The 16584-nt window shown below is 37.8% G+C and overlaps 1 protein-coding gene across 3 annotated transcripts in view; it reads left to right on the top strand.

The window, feature by feature from the left end:
* LOC110449905 (probable cytochrome P450 49a1) overlaps positions 1–16141 on the top strand; it is a 33733-nt gene extending 17592 nt beyond the window's left edge. For all 3 annotated transcript variants that reach the window (XM_021497060.1, XM_021497061.1, XM_021497062.1), the window contains exons 3-11: positions 489–667; positions 2420–2648; positions 3715–3893; positions 7229–7421; positions 10758–10938; positions 11668–11837; positions 13230–13311; positions 14388–14606; positions 15305–16141. In XM_021497060.1, the coding sequence (XP_021352735.1) occupies positions 489–667; positions 2420–2648; positions 3715–3893; positions 7229–7421; positions 10758–10938; positions 11668–11837; positions 13230–13311; positions 14388–14606; positions 15305–15427 (1555 nt within the window). In that variant the 3' untranslated portion in view covers positions 15428–16141. The remainder of the gene's footprint in view (positions 1–488; positions 668–2419; positions 2649–3714; positions 3894–7228; positions 7422–10757; positions 10939–11667; positions 11838–13229; positions 13312–14387; positions 14607–15304) is intronic.
* Positions 16142–16584: the final 443 nt, after the last annotated feature.

Raw genomic sequence — 16584 nt, 5'->3', positions numbered from 1 at the left:
AGATGTAAAGTTGAAGTTTGTTCTGTTGTTTTTCATGTAATGTCTTGTGTATGGCATGTTTGTGTAAATATATTGTCTGTTGAGCTGTCCTCGTTTGATATATAATTGTACGTATGTTGTGTTGTAGTTGTAAAGCTTAATTAGTACATCCAATCTGATGTAGGTTTTAATATAAGGTTGAACGCCTGTTGTATTTCACATGTTGGTGTTAGTCTATAATCTGTGTTGTATATGCGTTGAAGATGTCCATGAAAGGTTGAACGTGACTGTCGGTTGTGTTACAGATGTGTCGTTGTGAGTTATTTTTTTAAAGTCTATTGCGATGTAAATTGTTTGCTGTGAGTTTGAAGACCTTCGGGCTTTTGCTATAAATGCGGCGCTGTGAGGGTTTTTTTCAAATGTGTTTTAGATGCGTCGCTGTGAGTTTATTGTATCTATTGTGGTTCAGTAACGTCGATGTGAGTTTTGTTTTATCTATTGTCGTTTAGATGCGTCGCTGTGAGGTCGGAAGCTCAGTTGGTCGGTCCTTTCGTCAGCATACGATGTTTATCGGAAACCAGTGGGTCTCCAGACATAAATAACATCAAGCCATTCAACAACATCCCCGGCCCAAATGGCATATATTCGGTGCCATACATTGGAACCACGTTCCACTTTAAACCGTTCAGTAAGTGTGTATATTCATAAAACACAAATGACGTTTGAAATATAACAGTAATGAAATAACAAAACAATAAAGAAGGTAGAAAATAGGCAACACAAAGGCACTTGACAATTACTTAAGTGATACCGATAAATACTTTTGTGAAAGGTGATTCAGTTTACCATTAATCATTTCTTGTGCTCTAGGCCCGATGATAATTTCTACCTTAGTTAGTGAGCATGAAACATCCACGTTTTATACAATAAATCAAAATATAATTCAAGAGTTGTCTTACCAATCTTATTAATAAATGCTAATGTCTGATCCACATACAATACTGGTTATGTTTAGTCGAAAGCTTCTTCTGTTTTTTTTTTTTTATTCATTTGCAACACATAAATTACACGGTATTACTATTTTTTACCATGAATACCATATATATTACACACCTCGTATGACATAAAATCATTATATTTTGACGAGGGAAAAATATCGGAGTATTCTTCCAACAAATAAAATATAAGTGATATTAAAGTTAAAACACATTAGAATTTTTATTATTTGCTTAACAGCGCATTAACACAGGATAGACAATTAGGGCCAACAAATGGTCGACAAAAACAAATGCAAAATAAAAACATCAAACAAACTTGAATGTTAAAGACAAGTTCATTTGAATATTAAAGGTGACTATGGTGACTCATATTTTATTAAAAAGACCAACAGCTTTCAGATAACCTAAAATTGTTGAGAGTTAATATTCCTAAAAGAGATTTAAGACATGTAACAATATTATAGATAATTTCTCGAGTTGACTGAAGGTCGACACAATCTAATGACAAGTGTAAATTGTTTCCGACACGCTATGCACTGAGACTGGTCTTCATTTAAGGACTAACTTGAATATATTTTTCATGTTATGGAGCTATACACAAAAAAACCCGGAGTGATGAGAGTACACTCTGTTTTTTTGTGTGTTATAGCACCATAACATAAAAACATATTCAAGTCAATCCTTACAATTCAATCTACTATACACAATCCCTTTGGAAATCCACTTTTATTGATGGACTCTTTTCTCTTAGAAATTATCACGCCGCTGTATCAGCCAATCAAAAGCGACGTTACAAACGGCGACCTCATTTTTTAACGTTATGGGTTGATAACATATATTTTAAAACTAATGAAAATGCTTGTTACAAGCAAGATTAAATTACTTTTCAATAAATGATAATGGGTAATGTATGATTGTTTTGTTGATAACATTTTAAATCCTAAAGAAATCCTATATACATATTTTTGCGGCAGATCCAGTGCTGAGATAAGTGTGTATTTTACTGATAATGTCATCATTTCTGTGAACAAAGTTTTCTTTCCCTCAGCACTCACTAATCTGTTCTTATCGGCAAGTTGTCATGCAAATTTCCGTCAAATCCAAGTAATGTCATTTTCACAAAAATACTAAGAACCACGGTTATGACGACGAAACCACATAGTACACTAATGAACACTGATATATGTCAATATCCACATCGCGCAAGATAACACAATATTTCTCAATGGGAACAGGAGCTAATATAAAACTTGGCCATCATCTTCCCTGCATGGCAAAATATCACTTTCAATAGATTGATAATGTACTTTTAGTTGTAAAAATACGGTTTTAATTGTTATGTCCTCTGGAAATCTTAATTTTTGTCATGTTTCTTGTCAGTGGGAATTACCCGGTGTCTGCTACTCAGTTTTACTCACTTTGTTATAACGGTTTCACCACAGCTGATATACCCGCTCTGGATATCACTCTACTACAGAAGAGGCTCCATACGCAGTATGGAGACATATTAAGGTTCCGGATGGGAGGCGAGTGGATCGTTGGATTATTCCATCCCGACCTCTGCCGCGAGGCTCTTCAGCTAACACAGCCACGCTTTCCCATCCGATTCCCTGTGTGGATCCTGCGGAAGTACGCCGAGCGGATGGGGATAGAGGAGGGCATGGGCACCGTGTAAGTTATGACAGAAACGTTTTCATAAGGAGAAAGCTGAATGTGTTATAATCATGATAATCCAAAATGATCTACTTTGCCAGGGTTTTCTTCCCAAATGGTTTCAATAACGATGTGTTTACGGTCACCAACATTACCTGGTTTCTGTTAAAGTCTCTATCAAAAGTCCCTGCAGGTAGGGCGTAAGAATTTTACCTGCTGCCCCCATTGCATGATCGTAAGAGGCGACTAAATTTGGTAACTTATCTTTGCTCTTCTTTCTAACTTCCTTCTTCCTATTACCTCCCTTGACAATGCCTCACTTTTGGCCTTTAGTTGAGCGTTCGCCCTTGTCAGGAAGGCTTTGGGTTCTGACCACTGGTCAAGACATACCAAAGTCTGTGAAAATTGTAATTTCTACTCCTGCTTAACGCTCAGCAATTTAGGAGTGGGACGAATGATTCGCCCGTTGCCAGTATTATGTGACCGGGTGGGTTGTTCTGCTGGGTGTATTCGGCACTATGTTTCAGTGAGGTAGCACTATAAAGTCGGCGCTATCACAAGTAGACAACCACGAACATATCGCAGTCTCCCAAAACACACACGAATGCACTACACGCATGCACTCCACACATGTATCTTGCACACAGGGGAGGCCGTCCTTAAATGCCAATAGCTGCTGATAGGACGTTAAACAATACTAAACCAAACATCTATCAAGATTACAAATGTTAAACTATATCGTTGATCGTTGCTAGTGCTGCACATACATTTCCAGTATTTGACGGCAGACATCAAAGTGTGTGCAGTTAACATGCCCCAGTACCTCATGTTTGGTCGGGGCTCATTGTTCATTTTGCTTTGGTGTCTCCCCTATTTATGTTATTGTCTTTTTGTATTTACTTCAAATTTAGTTGTCTTCCTTGTGTTTTGGCAGTGTGCCGATTACAATAAAATATTCGGTTCCCATATCAATATTTCATTGGTTTCAAGTTCGAATAAAATAACCGAGAAGTAGACATCTTAAATGATACATTGTTTTATCATGACATGTTATATTGACATTTCCTTTTTCCTTTCTTTGAAGTAATGGTGAGAGGTGGGAGGCCATCCGTAAACCAACCCAGCACGAGATACTCAGGCCCACAAGTTTGGCGTCGTACTCTCCCAAAATCAACTTGGTAGCAGACGATATGGTGACGAGACTCAGGGAGCAGGATACCATTGATGACACGCTCCTCACACTGTATAACTACGCTATAGAAAGTATGTTTCACGCCGCACAACCTCGACATAAAATATAATCCCCACATTGCATAGCTTCGCCTTCGATAATATGCACAGCATATATAAACTTTATGGAAAACCAAATTGTGCTGTTACGAAAGCCAATCTAATCAGTTTCACAAAATAACATGCATTTTATATTTTAATAACAATTCCAGCAATAATGTGATGTAAAGTTTATCGTATGTTAAGTTCAGAACATCCAATCGAACATCCTGAAAATATAAGGTAATTTTAGACAGTTCACAGTCAATCTGTGCCACTTATAGGAAGGTACTAAGTAGAAAATGTAGTAGTTTCCCTTCAAACATTTTTATCTTTTCGACTGTACCTCAGGTTTTCTTGAATTAATATTACATCGAGATTTCATAAACAACTCAGTAAAGAACATCAATCATAAAAGGGTACATGTTGTACATAAATTGGTTAGTTTGAGGAGTTGTTAAGGCACAAAAGCAAACTCAAAATGAAAGCTACCTTTATAGATAGTCCTGTGTTTATTTTATCACAAAATCATTATTTACTTTAAATGATATACAATCGCTTGTTTAATGCTACTTTTCACCTTAAAAAGTGCATGATAAAAAATATTCAAATTCAAATTGTTTTTATTACTTTAGACCTTACGGCCAATAAGTTCACATACTTAATACATTTATTAACAATAACATTGCATATATAGGATGATGAGATAGCCATACATTTACAACATATATGAACATGTACATTTGATAGTGGAGATGTTATATTCCAGGCACAGACTTATAAAATGAATATCTACTACATGAAAATATCATATTTTGAATACGTGGAATATGAATAATCGACGCGGGTGGCTACCCAGGGATTCAAAGTGGTTGGGCCAATCCCTACCGACAAAGTTTCCTTGGATATGTATACCACTCAGGTCAACATATTAAATGGATTGAATACAGTAAATTCAAATGCATTTTTTTTTTTTTTACTTCAGAAACATATTGACGTAAATGCCGTATACAATAATACATATTATATACATACAAACTGTTACGTATGTAGTAATTATACAAGTGGTTTTCCCGCATATACCACTCGAGACGACCCTGGATATGTCGAACAGAAATACAAGATTTAATAAAAATAATGAAATTAATTCAATCTAAGTGTATTAGCCTCGTAGCCTCGTATATAAATCCTCACCCCCCCCCCCCCCCCCCCGACGAGGTGTCCATGAATATACCACTAAAGTCAACGTTATTATAATAAATAAACATTGGATTGAATTGAAATAATTGTATACGGTAAATTCAAATTATTCTTTTACCGCGAATATAGATTTTCCAATGCAGTACATAATTAATTTCATATAGAAATACCAAATGATAATATGATAATATAGAATTACGAATGCGGCAAATACCAGCACTGACGCGAGTGGCTACCCAAGGATTCCAAGTGATTGGGACAACCCCTACCTACGAAGGTTTCCTCGGATAAACCACTCGAGTCGAGCCTGGATATGTTGTACAGAAATACAAGATTTGATAAAACTAATGAAATTAATTCAATCTAAGTTTATTAGCCTCGTATATAAATTTACCTAACATGCATAGTTCTTTGGTATTTTCAACACTCAACAACTGTATACGTTTATACACCGATGGCTTTTTTCAGAAGTATTGTTTTATGAAGCGTTTTCTTAAATTATTATATCAAATTATATTTCAAGATAAAGTTATATTAATCTTTGATTTCGCTTAAATCACAAAACGTGCAGAGTCTATCGTGTCTGTCTATATTTCTATGTCTACCTGTCTCGTTTGCTAAAGTATGGACAGACAAGCGTAATTTTGTTAAAGAAATTATATACTTCATCGGAGTGTACTTGCTTAAATAATATTGAATCGAAAAATGATTTTACAATACGATTGTATAACAGGCACTTAGACGACGACTCTAACAGACCCCTTAAATCTTGCAGTGCATGGTCGAATATTCTTTGATGTATAAGCTTTAAGACATTTTTATAATTAATTGTCCATTGTCTCAACCACTTGTCATCGAGACCCAGTTCGATTAGTAACCGCTTGACTTGGTTTACCCAGTTAAAGCATGTGCCAGTAGTGTTGCCTAATAAGAATGTTTATTCACTCCCAGTAGAATCTTTTACTTTCCGGATCTGTTTACCAAAATGTAAATGCACCTTTTCAATGTCTAGGCATTTACTGGCTCCCCATACTTTGCTGGTAAGTGTTTTTGCATGCAACTAAATTTATTATTGAACTAAAATTTAATACCTAGATATGTGAAGTTTTTCACTATTGAGACAACTTCACCATTTCGTTACCACAGTTCATTATTTCTCACTTTTCCGCCTTTACGGAACACCACAATGTTTGTTTTGTCCGTATTAAAAGTCATATTCCATTCTTTGAATAGTTTACTAGATTATCGAGTAATTCTTGCAATCCTTCAATAGATTCAGAGCATAGCACTAAGTCGTCCGCATATAGCATTAAAAGCAGACTCAGTTCTTCAAATTCATAGTGGTTTTTACATTAGAAGATAAAAAAAACGATTCAAAGTCGTTAAAATACATAGAAAAAAGTATCGGCGATAAAATCTCCGAATGCATTAAACCCCTATAGCTAGTCAAAGAAGTCCGACAAACTTCCTTTGAACTTGACACAAGATATAAATTTAGTATATATTAACTTAATTACAGTTAACAGTTTGCCTCTCACCCCTAGCTTGGACAATTTGTACCATAAATTTATTCCATCAACATAGTCAAAAGCCTTTCGGAAATCAACGAAACAACAATATAGACGTTTAATTGTTACTAAGTGATTTAGTGATAATTGAATTAAGAGCAAAAATATGCCCCATTGTGGGTCCGGGTCGAAATCCAAATTGAGCATCGGTTATTACGTCATATGTTTCTGACCATTTGATCAATCGTGAGTTCAATACTGACGTGAAAAGTTTACCGAGACAACTGACTAAGCTAATACCTCTGAAATTATCCGTTTAGATTTATCCCCTTTTTTGAGTACTGGTGTTATAACACCTATGTACTATTCGGACGGGAAACAGCTGGAGTTCAATATATTGTTAAAAGATTACCTAATACCGGTAACAGTAGATATTTACCAACTAAAAAACATTCATTCAATATTCCATCAATACCAATACATCATCAACTTAAAATCCTTCAACGAGAAATGTGATGAAAATGTCTGAATGTCTGAATGTAAAAACCTACCGAACAAATGATCATTTCTAATAACTATGTGTCTATATAACTATTCCTGTCTAACTGATAACAATTTCAGATATAGGTATGCTGTTTTTTAATAGTCGTCTAGGCTGTCTAGACGGCGGAAAGACAGCAGACGACATTGTCAGAAATGTGGTGTTTGTGTTTCATGCTCTGGAGGTTGACATACGTTCATCCTTTCGCTGGTACAGATACTTCAGGACGCCATTTTACAACAAGTTTGAACAGTCCCTAAACACCCTCAGGAGGTAAGTTTGAACTGTCTCTCAGCACAATTTAACGAAAGTCTGAATAATTCCCAACACCAATAAATCATATGATTTAATCATCTTCCTCACACGCTCAAATGTCCGTTTAGAAGTAACATTTTTATGGTGTTCATCAACTCCTTAAAACATAGTTTTCAGCAGTGTTCAACGCCCTTCAAAGGTTAGTTTGAGCAGTTCCTCAGCAGCCCTTAAACGTTCGCTTGAGCAGTCCCTCGATAGCCCTTAAACGTTTGTTTGAGTAGTCCCTCAGCAGCCCTTTAACGTTCGTTTAAGCAGACCCTCGATAGCTCTTAAACGTTTGTTTGAGCAGTCCCTCAACAGACCTTAAACGTTTGTTTGAGTAGTCCCTCAACAGACCTTAAAGTTCGTTTGAGCAGTCCCTCAACAGACCTTAAACGTTTGTTTGAGTAGTCCCTCAACATACCTTAAAGTTCGTTTGAGCAGACCCTCGATAGCCCTTAAACGTTCGTTTGAGCAGTCCCTCGATAGCCCTTAAACGTTCGTTTGAGTAGTCCCTCAACAGCCTTTAAACGTTTGTTTGAGTAGTCCCTCAGCAGCCCTTAAACGTTCGTTTGTGCAGTCCCTCAACAGACCTTAAACGTTCGTTTGAGCAGTCCCTCAACAGACCTTTAACGTTTGTTTGAGCAGTCCCTCAACAGCCCTTAAACGTTCGTTTGAGCAGTCCCTCAACAGCCCTTAAACGTTCGTTTGAGCAGTCCCTCAGCAGCCCTTTAACGTTTGTTTGAGTAGTCCCTCAACAGACCTTAAACTTTTGTTTGAGCAGTCCCTCAACAGACCTTAAATGTTTGTTTGAGCAGTCCCTCAACAGCCCTTAAACGTTCGTTTGAGTAGTCCCTCAGCAGCCCTTTAACGTTTGTTTGAGTAGTCCCTCAACAGACCTTAAACTTTTGTTTGAGCAGTCCCTCAACAGACCTTAAACGTTCGTTTGAGCAGTCCCTCGATAGCCCTTAATCGTTCGTTTGAGCAGTCCCTCGATAGCCCTTAAACGTTCGTTTGAGTAGTCCCTCAACAGACCTTAAACGTTCGTTTGAGCAGTCCCTTAACAGACCTTAAACGTTCGTTTGAGCAGTCCCTCAGCAGACCTTAAACGTTCGTTTGAGCAGTCCCTCAGCAGCCCTTTAACGTTAGTTTGAGCAGTCCCTCAGCAGCCCTTAAACTTTTCTTTGAGCAGTTCCTCAGCAGCCCTTTAACGTTCGTTTGAGCAGTCCCTCGATAGCCCTTAAACGTTCGTTTGAGCAGTCCCTCAGCAGCCCTTCAACGTTCGTTTGAGCAGTCCCTCAACAGACATTAAACGTTCGTTTGAGCAGTCCCTCAACAGCCCTTAAATGTTTGTTTGAGCAGTCCCTCAACAGCCCTTAAACGTTCGTTTGAGCAGTCTCTCAACAGCCCTTAAACGTTCGTTTGAGCAGTCCCTCGATAGCCCTTAAACGTTCGTTTGAGCAGTCCCTCAGCAGCCCTTTAACGTTCGTTTGAGCAGTCCCTCAACAGACATTAAACGTTTGTTTGAGCAGTCCCTCAGCAGACCTTAAAGTTCGTTTGAGCAGTCCCTCAACAGACATTAAACGTTCGTTTGAGCAGTCTCTCAACAGCCCTTAAACGTTCGTTTGAGCAGTCCCTCAGCAGCCCTTTAACGTTCGTTTGAGCAGTCCCTCAACAGACATTAAACGTTCGTTTGAGCAGTCCCTCAACAGACCTTAAAGTTCGTTTGAGCAGTCCCTCAACAGACATTAAACGTTCGTTTGAGCAGTCCCTCAACAGCCCTTAAACGTTCGATTGAGTAGTCCCTCACCAGCCCTTTAACGTTTGTTTGAGTAGTCCCTCAACTGACCTTAAACGTTTGTTTGAGCAGTCTCTCAACAGCCCTTAAACGTTCGTTTGAGCAGTCCCTCAGCAGCCCTTTAACGTTCGTTTGAGCAGTCTCTCAACAGACATTAAACGTTCGTTTGTGCAGTCCTTCAACAGACCTTAAAGTTCGTTTGAGCAGTCCCTCAACAGACATTAAACGTTCGTTTGAGCAGTCCCTCAACAGCCCTTAAACGTTCGTTTGAGCAGTCCCTCAGCAGCCCTTTAACGTTCGTTTGAGCAGTCTCTCAACAGACATTAAACGTTCGTTTGAGCAGTCCCTCAACAGACCTTAAAGTTCGTTTGAGCAGTCCCTCAACAGACATTAAACGTTCGTTTGAGCAGTCCCTCAACAGACCTTAAACGTTCGTTTGAGCAGTCCCTCAGCAGCCCTTTAACGTTCGTTTGAGCAGTCCCTCAACAGACATTAAACGTTCGTTTGAGCAGTCCCTCAACAGACCTTAAAGTTCGTTTGAGCAGTCCCTCAACAGACATTAAACGTTCGTTTGAGCAGTCCCTCAACAGCCCTTTAACGTTCGTTTGAGCAGACCCTCAGCAGCCCTTAAACGTTCGTTTGAGCAGTCCCTCAACAGATCTTAAACGTTCGTTTGAGCAGTCCCACAGCAGCCCTTTAACGTTAGTTTGAGCAGTCCCTCAACAGCCCTTAAACTTTTGTTTGAGCAGTTCCTAATCAGCCCTTTAACGTTCGTTTGAGCAGTCCCTCGATAGCCCTTAAACGTTCGTTTGAGTAGTCCCTCAGCAGCCCTTTAACGTTCGTTTGAGCAGACCCTCAGCAGCCCTTAAACGTTCGTTTGAGCAGTCCCTCAGCAGCCCTTTAACGTCCGTTTGAGCAGTCCCTCGATAGCCCTTAAACGTTCGTTTGAGCAGTCCCTAAGCATGTATAAATCGCAAGTTGCAACAGTTCCTTATCACACGTAAATGTCAGATGTTTAGTTTCATTTTTCCCATTTAGAACTAGACTTTAAAATACCAAGAAATATTGTCGATCTCTTTATAAGTAATAAAGAGACACGGTAATCTAGTGGTAGAACGCCGGGCTCGTGATCGATACTGTGTTGTATCATTGAGTAAGATACTTTACTCCGCTTGTTCCAGTCTATTCAGCTGTAAATAAGTACGTGGTTGGGCAGTGCTAGAATTGTAGAATGTTAGCTGTAAGCGCCGAAATGGCAGCACCGGCTGTATGTTCCCCAAGGAGATGAGAAAGTTATTGGCTGGTTGCAAAGGCCCTATCACCACGGATAATAATTTGAATCGCTTTGAGACGACCTACGAACTAGGTTATGATAAAGCGGTATATAAGAACCCCGAATTATTATTTTATTATTATAACTACCAGACAATATCAAAAGCATTCGTCTTCATGTAGTTTAAAAATTGTTTACAGTAAAGTTGTAGTTAAAAAGAATTTCGGTTTATATGATTGGGCAGTATACTACAGCCGGAAGTGGATGACTGTATCTCTCTGTACCACACCCACCAGACCGAGGGGGATCCAGGAGCCATACAGGATACCCATTGTCTGGTCCATAACCTATTGTCAGGAGGGAAGTTGACGGTTGAGCAGATTAATTCATTCATCATCGACCTTTTCCTCAGTGGTATAGATTCGGTAAGTTGACAGACTTAGAGACAGGCGTCATTTAACTTTGAATTCTCCTCTACGGACGATGAAGCCCCATACTTGATTCTCAGTTTTTGAGGTGTTAACTCAGCTAATAATCAGAAGTTGTTAACTACGCTCGCTATTTAAGTATTTGAAGTTAAATAACATAAACAAATGGGTACAGAGCTGTACTAATTTGCATTTTTATATAATTAAATACTATGTATTCTGCAATATTATCATTAATGACAACAACAATTATAAGAAGATTACTGAGTTACTAAGTATCTGTAGCGTCTATAAAACAACGTGACTTAGATGATCTCATTATTTCAATCAGACTATTCTAAGCGCAAATATGTTTCACGTGTGGCCTCAATAGTTTCACCAGCAAAGTCTGTGCCACAGCTGATGTTTTGACGTTACAGCCCGCTGACAACGGTTCCAGTTTAAAATGGGTGTGTATGGAAACGTTCATATCTATACATGCACGTGTTTGTCTTTACTGAGGTAAGGATATTCGTCCGAAGCCAATCGATCACGGCATGTTTGATTACAATTGCTATACGAGGAAAGCCACTCGATAGGCTTTGTAGGATTTATTAGGGGAAACATGCACGAGCACGTATTGTCAAATGTTAATATCCCAATTCAAAATGTCAGTACATTTGCGATTGATGTTTTATAAATCGTATATATCACAGTACAAAATGAGTTGTGAATTGTATCCCGCAGACGGCAAAAACCATGAGTTTGGTCCTCAATAGACTGGCAATTCACCAAGACAAACAGGAAAAGCTATACCAAGAGATACGAGCACATGGACTGACCGATGGACAACCTCTAACGAATGACATATTAAAATCAATGTCCTATTTGAAGGCATGCATAAAAGAGTCAATGAGGTGAGATATCGGTTTATCTTGTTAAACGTGCTATTAACAGCTTACGTCATTTAAGTATGAGCCTTCATGTGTGCAATGTATGGGTGCATGTGTGTATGTGTACTCGAGGCCAGATAGGCCGTTGTATTTGTCTCCATGCGATAGCGTGGATCCGATGCCGACTTTAAGAGTGCTGCATTGCTTAAATAGCATGCCGAAGGCACCAATCATAGTATTCAACCCGGTAATATTATACTGACAACGGATAAATCATCTTTCGCGATTACTCTTAATGCTTAACATTAAGCACAGAATAACAACTTCCTTTTTACGGACTTTTGTATGACCCGGCCTTATGTTTAACACTAGACAAAAAGGGTGATAACTTTTTATGTTGCTATATTCCGTCATAGGTTTATTGGTTATATTTCGGTAGCGATTCTTTATGCATTGGTGTTAATCTGACTCTTATGATCTATTTTGATAGATCTGGAACTGTAATGAACTGTCTTGGGTAGTGTTGATGATTGCGTTCCGTTAGTTTATCATTCCTAATATTACATGTACCGACTGTTTGTGGAACCTCGTTTTGCGATAATACAGCTAAGATGGCAGTCCACTGTGTAGACCATGAATGTTGTTGTCTGTAAGAACCCGAACCTATCTGCAATAATCCAAACGTATCAACAGGTAGCTGAAAATGAAACGATTAATTCGTGAGTTTGTATGTCCGAGATGATGCCTTTTTAACGAAATTTAACATTGTGATGTTTGATGTAGTCTGTAAATGTCTAATGATATTACAATGAAGGTTACTAAATTAAGAGCAATATGTTATTGAATATGACGTAGATTTCCCCCTTATATCATCCCGCCACGTTTTATCGTTGTTCGAAGCGTAGCATCCTTCTGAGACACACATAGGTGATTACACCTTATATTTTGTCAAAGATACAGTACGCATTAAATGAAATTTAAATAAGTAAATTTTACATTGAGATCATGAAGACTACCTTCAACTTGATATCCATGGACTAAAGCAGGCTGAAATATTGTAGGCTTTAAGTCCAATTTAACATAATTATAAAGAATAAAGAAGGTAAGAGAGCAACATCACTTTTGTCGCCCTTGAAATAATTTTACTACGGACATGGAGGTCAAAAACGGAGGAGAGACGACAAAAAGCTTGAAATGCCTCTTGTCCTGAAGCGTTTAGTGATATACCCTACTCGATAATCACGTTTTGTGCCCTTAAGGTTGACGAAGTGAGTACCCCGGATGAGGTTGTGCGAGACGTTTCACAGTGCCTTTATCAAGAGGGGAAACTGATATGTTTATATGAAAAAGTATACCAATATGTTTGAATATTGTATTAGTGTACATGTAACAATATAAACTCGTAATCTATTACAGACTCCATTTTCCTATATCTGGAGGCTATATAACGGCTGCCCAGTCAGAAATAGTGGTTGGACAATACAAAATACCAGAAAAAGTAAGTTGAAACAGAAATATTGTATATTTGGGGGTTAACATTCTCGCAACAGTCAGGGTTAATGAGGATGGATGTCTACGGATAAAAAATAGAGATAAGAGAGAGAAAAGACAGGAAAAGAAGAAAACGAAAATTTTTTATTCCGAAGTGTCGCAATGGGGGCAGCAGATCAATTTTGGTCTCTTCATGTCCTCTTTGTAGAGGCGAGGAAGGAAACTCCCGATTCTGCAGGGGACCCCACATTAGTCGCCTTTAACGAAACATGTGCAGTGGCACAGCATGTCTCTTCTTGATTTTTTCATTGTCTCCTTATTAGATGCAAGGCGCTCCAAATAAGTTCAGAGGGATACAACAGGCCTATTGTTTACCCGAACCTGATTTTAGTGCTTTTCATGCATATCAGAAATGCTGAATTATGACAACCGCTAAATATCACCGTAGCGATTTATCACGGTATTGCTACTCTCGATGGAGGCTGTAGCTGCAGCGCTAAATCAAGATATTTCCACATACTGGTACATTTAGTGCTAAATTACAATATTGCTCCACGTGAGAGATACTGGTAGCACAAAATCACAATATTCCTTATAAAAAAGAATAAATCTACTTATCATTCCTGAATATGAGATATTGCTTACAGTCAGCGAGAAATTATGCTGTTTATTATATGCCAATACACATCTTGAGTGTTTTTAAACGCTTTATTTTTGTTTAGAAAAAAATAAGCTCAATTAATATATGCAATATTATTTCATATATCATGAATTGACACAGCTGCTGTTTCGTTCAAACATTGTAAGTTAAGCAAAAGCATATTTGCTTTTGGTTCGGTTTGATTTGGTTTAGTATTGTTAATCGTCCTTCCAACAGCTATGGTCATTTAAGGACGGCCTTTCCTGTGTGCAAGATACATGCGTGTAGTGTATGCGTGTGTGTTTTGAGAGGCTGCGATATGTTCATATTTGTTTTTAAATACACCAAAGCACACTTTTACACCTTTTTTATGTTAACAATGAATTGATCCAAATAATCAGGCGTAAAATACATATTTCTGTTATTTGGACTTACTGTTATAGACCCTGTTGATGGTGGCATGTCCGACAATGGTCCAGGACGACCGCTTTTTCGAGAACAGTGACCAATATCTTCCGGAGAGATGGATGCGGTCAGACATCGTCGACTCGGATTCATACAAGACACTCAACACTTTTGCATTTCTGCCGTTCGGGTTTGGAAAGAGAAGCTGTCTCGGGCAGAGGTTTGCTGAGAGGGAGCTCCATATCGGCATCACCAAGGTTCGAATGTTGTTATTGTATAACACTATAACGTCCAAATTTTGAAACGGATAAGGTCATATGTTCATTTTTTTTTTTTTTTTTTTTTTTTTTTTTTTTTTTTTTAGTGACACTTCCAAAAGGATTTGACATATATTTATATGGCGAACGTTGTTGATAAAACAAATGACCCTCATCTTTCCTAGAGATCAGGTCCCATATTCGTGAAACTGTTCTCATGCTCAAGTATGTATTCTTTGCCAAAACCAACATTCTTTTAACTCGCTTTAATCATGTGTCAGCCAAATCATCAAGCGTAAACGTGTAACAGCAATCGAAATGACGTTTCTCTAAAATTCCTCCAAAATCGTTGACAATATGTGAATTTTCACTAATTAATCATCAGATTTCCACTCTTCCGGAAAGGCTGTTAAAGATTGATATAAAAAAAATCTCTAAAATTTGCATTCCATTCATTGCACTTCTGGGGTATACAGCGTCAAAATACGACTAGTGTTGTTGTCTTTTTGTATAATCTTTAAGAACAGATTCGTCCTGGTGTATTTTTTGACGCTATTTTTATTTTACGTAATTCAAGGTTTATGAAGCTTTAGTGACATTACTTAAAATAGCAACATGAGTCCCTCAGCTTCTCCATAAGGATTTTTTATTTTATCTTTATTTCGGTGACTATGTGAAATATGTTTTTTGCTTTGCAGTTGATCCAAAACTTTGTTTTGTCTGTACCCCGCGGAAACACCAACGTGTCGTGGGAGTACCGAGTGTTTGCCACCCCAAGGGGTAAACTCACCCTCAATCTGGACCAGCGGGACCAAACTTGAAGTGACAACTGTCCGGAAAATGAAGACAACTCACGGAAGATTCTTTTTTACAAATAACGAAACAACTAACCACGCATTCCGGTGAAATACTTTAATACAGTTTGTTTCTGTAATATATCGTGTATTGATGTTTCTTCTATATATCGTGTATTGATGTTTCTTCTATATATCGTGTATTGATGTTTCTTCTATATATCGTGTGTTGATGTTTCTGCTATGTATCGTGTATTGATGTTTCTTCTATATATCGTGTATTGATGTTTCTGCTATGTATCGTGTATTGATGTTTCTGCTATATATCGTGTATTGATGTTTCTTCTATATATCGTGTATTGATGTTTCTGCTATATATCGTGTATTGATGTTTTTGCTATATATCACGTTTTGATGTTTCTGCTATGTATCGTGTATTGATGTTTCTGCTATCTATCGTGTATTGATGTTTCTGCTATATATAGTTTATTTGATGTTTCTGCTATGTATCGTGTATTGATGTTTCTGCTTTATATCGTGTATTGATGTTTCTGCTATATATCGTGTATTGATGTTTCTCCTGTATATGGTGTTTTGATGTTTCTGCTATATATGGTGTTTTGATGTTTAAACCATATAAAAGTGGCGTTTGTTTGAAATGTTCAATTAAAACATATCTTGAAAAGCATGGGATTACCTCTTAGATTTAGGGAGGAATAATAAAGTATTTTTAAATTTCAAGTATTATATTTGTGTGAAATGTCGGGACTTACTTGGTCAATGTGTGGGTTTTAGCTATATATGGTAAACGTGTGTTGGTCTCGGCTACTCACACCGACATAAATATGAACATTTAATTCATATGTATTATCGTTTACTCGTCATGAATTAAACAAAACGCATTATCTGACGTAATGTGTTTTGTTGTTTGTTTGTGTCGACAAAGAAGCAGTATAACAAAATACTGAAGTGTTAACAAAACCATGATTCGAACTCACAGCAATATAATCAAGGCATAACATGACCAGCGAAATGGTAGTTCCATTTGGTAGCCATAGAAAAGGGCACTAAAGGATATTCACAATTCTGCAGGCTTCGCTTCTTATGAAAGGTCAGCGGGTATCTTCATTTCTAAATGACCGAACAACTCGTGATTAATTATTTTGCTTTGTAAACATTGGTTT

Source organism: Mizuhopecten yessoensis, unplaced genomic scaffold (assembly GCF_002113885.1).
Source record: "Mizuhopecten yessoensis strain PY_sf001 unplaced genomic scaffold, ASM211388v2 scaffold4839, whole genome shotgun sequence".
NCBI classification, from domain to species: domain Eukaryota; kingdom Metazoa; phylum Mollusca; class Bivalvia; order Pectinida; family Pectinidae; genus Mizuhopecten; species Mizuhopecten yessoensis.
Note: the sequence above shows the minus strand (reverse complement) of the source record. Positions and strands in the feature narration are given on the sequence as shown.